This window comes from Pecten maximus, chromosome 5 (genome assembly GCF_902652985.1).
Source record: "Pecten maximus chromosome 5, xPecMax1.1, whole genome shotgun sequence".
NCBI lineage: Eukaryota > Metazoa > Mollusca > Bivalvia > Pectinida > Pectinidae > Pecten > Pecten maximus.
Window position 1 is genome coordinate 4099164 of NC_047019.1, and position 11301 is coordinate 4110464.

An 11301-nucleotide genomic window follows, 5' to 3' on the forward strand; every position below is an offset into this window, starting at 1 on the left:
TGTGTGTGTAATAGAGTTTCCATGCGTGTGAGAATATAGATTGTTTTATTGAATTCCACACTAACAATGCACCACAGCCGTCCAAACTCTAACTCGGGTACTCATTCAGTTTAAATTAAATCACCCAAAACCTTACGTGCTTTAATTGTGTATGGCCATGTATAGCTATCTTATCAACTTCTTGTTGTTAGATAAACAAATTACGATTTATAATCAACATTGTGACTATTACAAGTCGATAAAAAATATATATAGCACGAAAATGCAACACAGGTGAAGAGGTAAAACTGTCTAGCAGTGGTGTGAATTCTTCACATTGATTTGAGGCTCAGTATCGGTTTGTAGCTCAGTGGTGACAGTTCGGTCACAGCCTAGCGCACATGCGCAGTGTATTCGGGCAGACAGAGCATATTGTATTTTACCAGTGGCGTTAATTCGGATTAAGTCTATGTCATTGTATTTGGCATTTGTGCTTACGTAGCTGCAGCAGCAAATGGACGGATTCTTACAATTCTAAAATTATGTCAATGTTTGGTCACCTCCTGTATGTCGGATTTGGTATTTTACTATTAATTGGTAAGTATTGTTGGGTGTTAATCAGTAACAATACAACTTCTAATTGGTTCTAATTAACTTACATGTTTTTATTGGTAACTATTATTCTATAAGAATTTATTTATAAGATTGCTCATTGATGCTTGTAACCTATTAATATGTACAATGTAAGTATATAACTGAAAAGTCTGGTAAATGAGTTATCCAGTTTTTTAAATACACAGTGTTACTGTATTCTGAGTTTACCGTTCCAGTTTGGACGTCATTGATGTTTTAAACCATTAATAGGTATGTATATAACTAATAAGTCTGGTAAATGAGTTATCCAGCTTTATATATACATATATTACTGTATGCCAACCTTACCGTTGCAGTGTGAGCGCATTTTGCAGAATTGTTTTCCAGATATAAAATAATTATCGATCAATGCACTTCCAAGGTAACACAGAACCACTTTGAATAAAACACTTAAAACACAATTTATTTCTAAATAAATATAATTTACTCAATGCTGACGAATTTCTATAATTTGATTTGATGTTTGTACTTAGTAATAAAAATAGTAAGGAAAAGTCGTCCCTGGTTACAAGCATATCACTTCCTGATCAATAAAGCTCCATTATATGTGTAACAGAATGTAATTTCATTGAACATGGCGTAGTGCAAAACTATTCAAGCATAGAACACAAAGACCTTTACTCTTTCAAACGAAATTATAAGTAAGAGAACAATACAAGAAGTACATGACATGATAAACAGTGAATAGCATGTAGATAAAGTATATATTTGTTCTGGCTCGATCTCAGACCAATTAATACGGCAATGCGTATAACAACTAACTACTTTTATAAATGCATTGATATGTTATTCATTCAGAAATAAAATGCATTGGGTCTGACTTAGCAGTAATCATGATATCGACCATTAAGTATGGCGTGTCACCATGAAAAAGGGTATTCTAATGTTTGCTGTAAAATTGGACCAGTGCTTATAATATTACTTGATTTGTTGTGCAATACATGTGATATGTATACTTAAAATATCTCCGTGAATTGATTGCACGTGTATATATTAAAGACACAAAAACATTTCAGTCTGACTGCTAGACAGACATGTTTTATTCGGTGTGAAGAAATTTTCCGCCTTGTCGATTATAATTACAACCGTCCCCCTGGTTTTGCAGCAGATAATGTTTGATGTCTTATTTTGTAGGACATAGTTATGGAGCTCAGCTCCAAAGTTACTCGGCTTGTTATGGGAATACAAACCTAACTTTCATCAGGGGTTCCTGTTCCACTGGGGAGACTATAGTAATGGAATCAGTCTACGTCTACGCAAAACCTGTTTCCAAAGGTTGTCCAAACATAATGACGTTAACAAATGTACCTTCCTCATGCTGTGAGTTTGACGAAAACGACTGTGGGAAGAAGTATGAGGGTGAAAAGCATCAAGAGTATTATAAGAACTGTGATGGGCAGACAACATGTATTACTACGCCTGTTTCGTGGGAAGAAACACCCAACTGCACTGGCAATACTTTTCTGGACCGGACAAATTACATGGTGGCTAATTTTTATTGCGTGGCAGGTATATATAATGTCAGGGGAAAAAAACAAGAGGCCCATAGGGTCTGTATCGCTCACCTAGTTGGATTTGACCAAACGTCAAATATTCATGTCGTTAATAGCTTTATATGTCGATCTCAAACAATGCTATATATGGTAATAGTGATGGGATCTCAACTGCTTTAAAGAAATAACCCAGAAATGAAGTCCAGACTCTCTAAGGGTGTGAAAAGACCCCAGGGATTGTTTTTACAACATGATTGTGTTTAAAGAAACTATAGGCCCCTTGGGATGAGGAAAGACCCTTGGGCCGTCTTTTACACAAGGACTGTGTTTATCCCTTAACGTCGAGCGATGCTCTACATGGTTATGGGATGGGGATCTCAACAGTTTCAAAATATAACAAAGACACTACTGGTAAATCACTAGGGGTGTGGAAAGACCCCAGGGCCCATTTTTACAACAGGATTGTGTTTATCTCTTGATGCCCAATAATGCTATATATGGTTATGGGGTGGGCCTCTCAACAGTTTCAAAAATATAACAACAATGCTATATATGGTTATATGGTTGGGTTCTCAAGGGTTTTAAGATATATCAAAGAAGTACATAGGGGTGCGGGGATAACCCCAGGGCATATGTTTGGGTTGGTCAGAGTTACTATTTACGAAAATACCTATTTCCCTCTCCCAAGGATGTTTGGTTAAAATATATTCAGTACTTTATGACTAAGAAGCGATTCAAAGGACTTACCTCTATATTGCTAGTTCGAAACCTACGTGGGGCAGTTGCCAGGTACTGACCGTAGGCCGGTGGTTTTTCTCCGGGTACTCCGGCTTTCCTCCGCCTCCAAAACCTGGCACGTCCTTAAATGACACTGGCTGTTAATAGGACGTTAAACAAAAACAAACAAACAAACAAACCTCTATATCCCCTATAGGGTTCCATGCCCCTAGAGCAAGTGGGGTTAGAGTCACCATTCAAAATCTAGTCCCCTTTTTCTAAAGATGTTTTTGACTGAATTGTCTTAAAATCCATTCGTAACTTTATGACAAGAAGCGATTTAACGGAATAACCACTATCTCCTCTATCGGGCTCTGGCGCCTTGGGGGTCAGCGTCACTGTTTATGCAAAATCTATCCCCCTTACCCCAACGATGTTTATTACCAAATTGGGTTCAAATCCATTCATAACTTTATGACTAGTAGTGATTTAAAGGAATAACCTGCATTTCCTTTATTCGGCCCGCCTCTCAGGCCCAAGGAAGGGCACTGCTATCATTTATGCAAAATCTGTTCCCCTTCCCCCAAGGATCGTTCTGACCTTGGTTCAAATCCATGCAGGACTTTTTACCCTTCCCCCAAGGATCTTTCTGACCAAATTTGCTTAAAATCCACTAAGTATTTTACGACAAGTAGCGATTTAAAGCAAATGTGAAGGGACCCCGCGCCATGGCATAAAAACCCTAATCAAAAATAATTAATCAGAGAAACAAAGACAAGAAAAACAAAGTAATTCATGAAAATAAAATGTAATATTTGTAAGATATTGTTCTCAGGTCTAGCTTATGTTGCAGTAAAATTGCATGTATATTGTTTTCCCTGTCGTTCTTGAGAGATGATCATGATTTAGTTTAGATTGCACAAAAGATAAAATGAAATGCGACATTATCATTGGTTCTTGAACAAGGCTATTTAATTGGTTGTTGTTAACATACCGGTTTCTATTTAGAAAACGACATACAAACCATCAGTGGAAACTCCAGTACAACAGATGCTGAAGTATTTCTTTGGAACACTGGGTACCCGGATGGAAATATGACGAAATCCTCTTCCTACTCATGCTCAGTGACCGCTTCCTGTGTATCGCAACTGCGCATTCGTGCTCTTAACCTTATGTTGACCTCTAACGCCGGTGTATGTAGCCAATCATTGACGATAAAGGATGGCGGGAAAAGTACAGTCGTTGACTGTGAATCAAACACTGATCTGATACCAGTTTACATCTACGACAGCGAGTCTTACTATCTGGAGATTGAGGCGAATAACACACTCGGAAATAACGCAGGAAAATTCTTTCTATTGGTTACAGGTACGTGTTGATTAAAGTTTCTTTGACAGATCAAAATGCATATAATTATATAAAAAGTTACTGTAAATCATTCATATTTCGCGAGGAATATGTTTTCGTGAATTTAAAGTCATTTCTAGATCAGCGTTTGCGGAATCATGTCTTCGCGAATATGTCTGAAAAGGTAAGATGGTGAAATAAATATTCGCGAGATCTAAGTGAGTAACAGCAACAATTCTTAAATATATTCTTATTGCTTAATAAGTATAAAAATAACTGCATGAAGAAATAAAAAATGAACGAAGCCATATCACCTATTATATTAACAATTCTACTTCTTCTGTTTCCATTACATTTGATTCCATGATACATTTATATATTTCAGCCATGAATCCTTTGGCAAATCTTACTTTAGCTTGTGGAACTTCCAAAGGAAAAGGTTATATACAACAAGCGGACATTCCGCAGTGTTCGCTAACAACACCATCACCTACAACACCATCACCAACAACACCATCGCCTACAACACCATCACCATCAACACCGCCGTCAACACCAAACACAACACCAAAACGCACAATTTCTGTCACTTCCGCCGGAAATGGAAATACACCCACAGGAGGTGAAGAGCAAGGCACATCATGTGAGTGTTTAATACTTATCAAATAATTAACCAATGCTTTAGGAAGAAATCGGAAACATTACAACAGATTATCATTGCTCTTTCGGAAGGCAGTGTTATATGCATGTACATTGTACCTATGTTACATTACACAGGACTACAGTAAACGTCACATATTTTAGCGGTAAATATATTTTAGCGCTTTTCGCTGTTGAAGCATTGCGCTAAATTATGATTGCACTATTTACATGTACAGAAAATATCAAATGCGCTAATTCTTCATTGCACTAATTTGTTATAATTTGGAAATGCGCGAAAATTCGAGTGCGCCAAAATTACTACGTTTACAGTATATGATTTTGAAAATACAATTGTAAAGGTGAGTCTTCATATATTTTATTTCAATTTGATGAATTAGTTCTAATAATAGTGTCTCCGGTACATGTATTATACGTCATCTATTATTAGAGATGTTATTTGAGTGATTTATAGATTAGATATATATTTTACATTTGTGAAAGCCCCACTGACGTACAGTAAATAAATTGTATATTTGTTTTCTAACATTTTATATACAGTGAAAATATAAGTCATACTTCCCTGTTCTATAATTTGTATAGAATGAGATTGAATCCGGAATTCACCTCTATAGATTCACATGGCGGGTGATGCAGAGGACGCTTACTATTTCGTAGTACCTGGTCTTATTATCCTTGTTCTCTTTCGAAGGCCCCCATGCAAATCTATAACTTTGTTTACATATTTCCCATGTTTTTGAGTTATAATTATTGTTTATTTTGCGTTTGCCTCAGTTAGTAAGTAGTTCATGTTTACTATTACATAGATACCTGGATCATCATCGTTGTCATCATCGTCTTTATCTTACTGATCATTATCCTGATCCTTCTGTTCCACCGAGACAAAATCAAAGAATGTTGCTGTAAAGACAAGGTTTGTGTCCGTATATAGAAAACTGATATATACCAATACTACAGACGATGTTCGTCCATGTTGTTGTTTTTCTATTTGACGTTATTTGTTTTTATATTTGTTTAGAATCAGTCTTTGCAAACATTTATAACATACATGTATGTTTTTCTTCTTCATTATTACGTTGTACTTTATAGACATACAAACATATACTATCTAGCACTTTATAACAAAGAAGCCGAGTTAATTTGTACGCTGTTGTTGTTAAAGCCGAATTAATTTGTACGCTGTTGTTGTTAAAGCCGAATTAATTTGTACGTTGTTTTTGTTAAAGCCGAATTAATTTGTACGCTGTTTTTGTTAAAGCCGAATTGATTTGTACGTTGTTGTTGTTGTTGTTGTTGTTGTTGTTGTTGTTGTTTTCTTCTTCTCGAAATCAAGGTTTGATTGCTACTGTTTAAAGTAAGAATTTTTAGAACAATGACTATGTAATGGCATTGGTTTCCAAGGGAAATGCAAAACGTTATACGATTTACGATATGCTAGTTATATTACATTTCAGAAAATATCAGATATACCAAGTATTAACGAACGTTTTAAACGATTTGATAATTTTTCAGACACAAGAATCAGACGAAAAGTCGTTGAGCTCACAGTTTGAGAGTCCCATCTTGGCCGGATTCATTCCTACAGGTACCCAGACAGCCCCACGGTCTACATTCAAGCCAAACAACGTTGCACCCGAGCCGTTAGGAATAAATCCGCGAAATAAACTACCGCCTATCGCGCTTATTCGCGCCGGAGGTGCATTCAATGAAGAGGACAAACATAAGGACGGAGGCGAGGAAGATGAAAATATCAATGGCGTCCCCTTGCAACCGAAACGTCTGCCTCCTCTTGCATTGTTTCGGGCACAGAAGGCTTTCCAGGATAATTTGGAAAAAGTGAAAAGGAGGAAAAAAAGATTACGGAGAAAGAAGGAAGCTTTGAAGAGGAGAGAATCGGAGATACAAGAGAAAGAAGCTGTTATAGGTCAAACTCTCCAAAATATCAAAGCGAAGGAGAGGACGTTGGAGAAAAGACTTAGTGGGCTTGCAATTGGCCCTAGTATGTATGCAAACGTACCTCAGCAAAGTGAGAACCCTGCTCCCCCTCAGCCTTTACAGCGATGGTCTTCAATCCTCCCTTCTCCGTCCAGGAACATCAGAACCTTAAGTGCATTGACAAACGTTGTGACAGCCTTCCGGCCCCGGCCATCGGAATCAGTGTGCATTGATGTGACGAATGCCGACGATGGTAAATTGGTGAGCAGCCATATTAATGAGGACACGTGCTGAAGATGTTTCTGCAGTGAGCGATGCATATTTTTGGTGCGCTTTTGTGGGTTTAAATAAGAGACAACGTATTGTTTTGTGTTTCTCGTCGATTGAAAACTAACTAAAACTGGGACAATGTATCAATGTTAACTTCAGGGCTTCCAGTATACCCTTGAAAGTTTGCTTGGACTCTCCCAAAATGGGATCCGACTCTTGGGTTTGAAGAAACATCAGTTTGACAAAGGTTTTGACCATTCAGATCTCTGAGAAATAGTGATTTGACTTATGGAGTGGCTAAAATTCAAGGGTCAACTGCATGGAGGCCCCGAACATTATGTATCTTATTTTTAAGGAATTAAAAAGAACCGTTTTGGAATGAAATCGGAGGTCCCGGAGAAAACCCATGGAGTCGGAAAGGTTACACTTTACTTAAAAAGTCCGTTAAGAAATTGGACTTCATCTACTTGTGTTACTGGTTGTGTCATCCAGAAAATGGAAATCGTTCAAAATTAGAAGTACCCGGGGAAACATTTGTCATAAAGTTAGGAACTACCAAACGACGGCCACAGCTTGCCATCTCGAAAGGGGTTTTAAGACGGTCGCTCAAAATGGGTTTTGAGACAGTCGTAACAGCGACTAGGTACTGAAGGGAGCTATATTTACTATATTATGTGTCTTACGGTAGTATGACATGACATGACAGACCAGGCTAATTTAATAGTATTATCATGCGTGTCTTACGGTAGAATGACATGACATTATGACATGATAGACCAGGCTAATTTAATAGTGTCATTATACGTGTCTTACGGTAGTATGACATGACATTATGACATGATAGACCAGGCTAATTAAATAGTGTCATTATACGTGTCTTACGGTAGTATGACATGATAGACCAGGCTTATTAAATAGTGTCATTATACGTGTCTTACGGTAGTATGACATGACATTATGACATGATAGACCAGGCTAATTTAATAGTGTCATTATACGTGTCTTACGGTAGTATGACATGACATTATGACACGATAGACCAGGCTAATTTAATAGTGTCATTATACGTGTCTTACGGTAGTATGACATGACATTATGACACGATAGACCAGGCTAATTTAATAGTGTCATTATACGTGTCTTACGGTAGTATGACATGACATTATGACACGATAGACCAGGCTAATTTAATAGTGTCATTATACGTGTCTTACGGTAGTATGACATGATAGACCAGGCTAATTTAATAGTGTCATTATACGTGTCTTACAGTAGTATGACATGACATTATGACATGATAGACCAGGCTAATTTAATAGTGTCATTATACGTGTCTTACGGTAGTATGACATGACATTTGCTTATGCCATGGTAAACCGAGCTAATTTAATAGTGTCATTATACGTGTGTATGTGATAAAATGTAGTTGAAATCCACAATCGACTCATCTATTCGCTGTTAACGTTAAATTTGTTGTAACTATATATATATGTCATTAATCAGTGGAGGGGCCGTGGTGGCTGAGTGGTTAAGGTGTACCGACACTTTATCACTAGCCCTCCACCTCTGGGTTGCGAGTTCGAAACCTACGTGGGGCAGTTGCCAGGTACTGACTGTAGGCCGGTGGTTTTTCTCCGGGTACTCCGGCTTTCCTCCACCTCCAAAACCTGGCACGTCCTTAAATGACCCTGGCTGTTAATAGGACGTTAAGCAAAAAGAAACCAAACAGTGGAGAGAAAAAAGTCAAAGAAAAAATGTCGAGCGCTATCAAGTTTTGCCTTTGCCTACCTTTAAATAATAACGAATTGTATAACTCTATCATACTGCTCTCAATATAGTGATAAGCTGTAAGAGTTTAGATTTCCGTTCTACCCGTAGCTGCCCATGATAATTGATAATTCACCAAGTTTTTTTCGTATGCATGTAATCAACATGTTTAAAGTAAGGCCTTTTAAGACCAGTTGTGTTGCAATATAATACGTGAATGTTTTTAAACATATATGTATATACAATAGTAGGCGTTTGAATGTTCATGAAATATTCAATATTTCGTTTTATATTGTTATTATGCGGTTTGGTCAGGTTATTTATGCAGACTTGTCTTCCTATAGTTTAATTGGATCCATTATCATTTTAAGGTGAGGTTTCATTGTAGTAGTGAGTAAAGCTATTTTGTATCTCATTTGACATGTATTGGAGTCACCGTCCAGAAAGTTAGAGGTAAAATGCTTTGTTTCAAAGTGGCCAGAAATATATATTGGTATCACCAACATCTTTTTTTATTTTTTTAAGATATATATGATCTTTTTCTTTTATCTTTTACATCATTTTTTTTCTCTACGGAAGTGTATATAGGACACGAGAGAAAAGAATATTTATTACGTTTATTCTGCTTAATAATTTTTTTTTCTCTCGTAGTCACTGAAACTTAATACATTGGGAAGGAATTCACATAGGTTTAGTTTGTTATGTAAAGAAAATGGGTCACTCTGACCTATATTTTGACTTTTGACCTACATAAAAAAAATTAAAAATCTGGTCTCCTGCAGTGCTGTTCAACTTCATACTTGTAACATGGGTTTACCTAGGTGAGGCAGTGGGTCAAAAGTTGGTCACTATAGCCTATATTTGTTTTATCTTTGATCAACACCGCTGCAGATCTTGTCACTTGAACTTACTTGGGGCATGGGTTCAGTTGCATTATATTATTGATATGACCAACTTAAATTTGTGATATTCCTAAATTTATTCACATTTATATCACCAAGTGCAATGATTTGATTTATTTAATACAATGAGTTCGTCGAAAATTAAGTGTGTAGAATTAATTTCTACACAAATTCATCATCTGTGCATTCTTGGCATATAATTTCACACCTATTGGGTGGACTATAATTCAATGAATTGTCCTGTTAAGTGCTTATTTATATATGATTTGTGACAATATATATACCTCGATAGTAGAGGTATCATGTATCTTTCATACTTTTCCATCAGTACAAAATTAATTCAACATGCATGATATTTTAAAGGGTCATTCCTTCCTTCGGACATCAGAAACATGCACAATTTCTATTGATGAAATCTATGTCCGCACGATGATTATATGAGTGTTTGTGGTTACAGGTTATGAAATTAACGCCGAAATGTACAAGAACAAGGCATATTGTATGTCTTTGCCGCAATTAGGGATACTTCCGGTCGAAATGAGAATTTTAGGACCTAATACTCAAAGAACTTCGGATTATCTTGAGGGTAAAACTGCCTTATTGATGTAAAGATTACAACTTTGAAATACAAACATGTAGTACATATTTTCCAGTAAGTTTAATTTTGATGACTTAAACTTTATTCAAACAATTGAATGTCCCTTTAAGGATTTTTAGTGAATGAAGCAAGGTAGCATACAACCTTAATTGTTTTAAGGTATGAAAATATATCATTGTTTTGATAAATAAAGATAGATAAAACTGTATGTAACATTAGATTCTTTCTATTTGCCATTAAGCCGACATGGTTCCAAGGTATACCACTGTAATTCATTAAAGTACAAGCATTTCAGACTAGTTACTGTATGTTAACCCTTATTCACGTAGTGTATAATGATGATTGATAATCTGAATTTTATAACAAGAGGCCCATAGGGCCTGTATCGCTCACCTGGTTGGATTTGACCAAATGTCAAAATAATGTTCATGTTCAATTCCTTTTGTTTGTTAACCTCAAACAATGCTATTTATGGTTATAGCGTGGGGATCCGAACTGCTTTAAAGAAATAATGAAGTCCAGACTCTCTGAGTTTACAACATGCATTTATAACTTTATGACTAGTAGTGATTTAAAGGAATTACCTCTATTTCCCATATGGGGCCCCGCCCCTTTTGCCCCTCGGGGGTCAGAGTCACCATTTATGCAAAATCTGTTCCCCTTCCCCCAAGAATGTTTCTTACCAAATTGGGTTCAAATCCATTCATAACTTTATAACTAGTAGCGATTTTAAGGAATTACCTCTATTTCCCCATTAGGCCCCGCCCCTTTGGCCCCTTTGGGGTCAGAGTCACCATTTATGCAAAATCTGTTCCCCTTCCCCAAAGAATGTTTCTTACTCAATTGGGTTCAAATCCATTCATAAATTTATGACTAGTAGCGATTTAAAGGAATAACCTCTATTTCCCATATGGGGCCCCGCCCCTTTGGCCCCTCGGGGGTCAGAGTCACCATTTATGCAAAATCTGTTCCCCTTCCC

At 36.8% G+C, this 11301-nt stretch overlaps 1 protein-coding gene across 1 annotated transcript; it reads left to right on the top strand.

Annotated features, from left to right (window-relative positions):
- The first annotated feature begins 1498 nt into the window (after window positions 1-1498).
- LOC117326711 lies at window positions 1499-7947 on the top strand. Its single transcript, XM_033883433.1, has 6 exons — window positions 1499-1508; window positions 1768-2142; window positions 3852-4211; window positions 4576-4833; window positions 5657-5763; window positions 6363-7947. Exons 1-6 carry the CDS (start codon window positions 1499-1501, stop codon window positions 7077-7079), a joined length of 1827 nt encoding a protein of 608 aa, XP_033739324.1. The 3' UTR covers window positions 7080-7947.
- Window positions 7948-11301: the final 3354 nt, after the last annotated feature.

Bases quoted from the DNA above. Each gene is read 5' to 3' on its own strand.
- LOC117326711 (XM_033883433.1), top strand. The intron at 4,212-4,575 runs GTACGTGTTGAT...TATATATTTCAG, and splicing joins ATTCTTTCTATTGGTTACAG to CCATGAATCCTTTGGCAAAT. The intron at 5,764-6,362 runs GTTTGTGTCCGT...ATAATTTTTCAG, and splicing joins AATGTTGCTGTAAAGACAAG to ACACAAGAATCAGACGAAAA.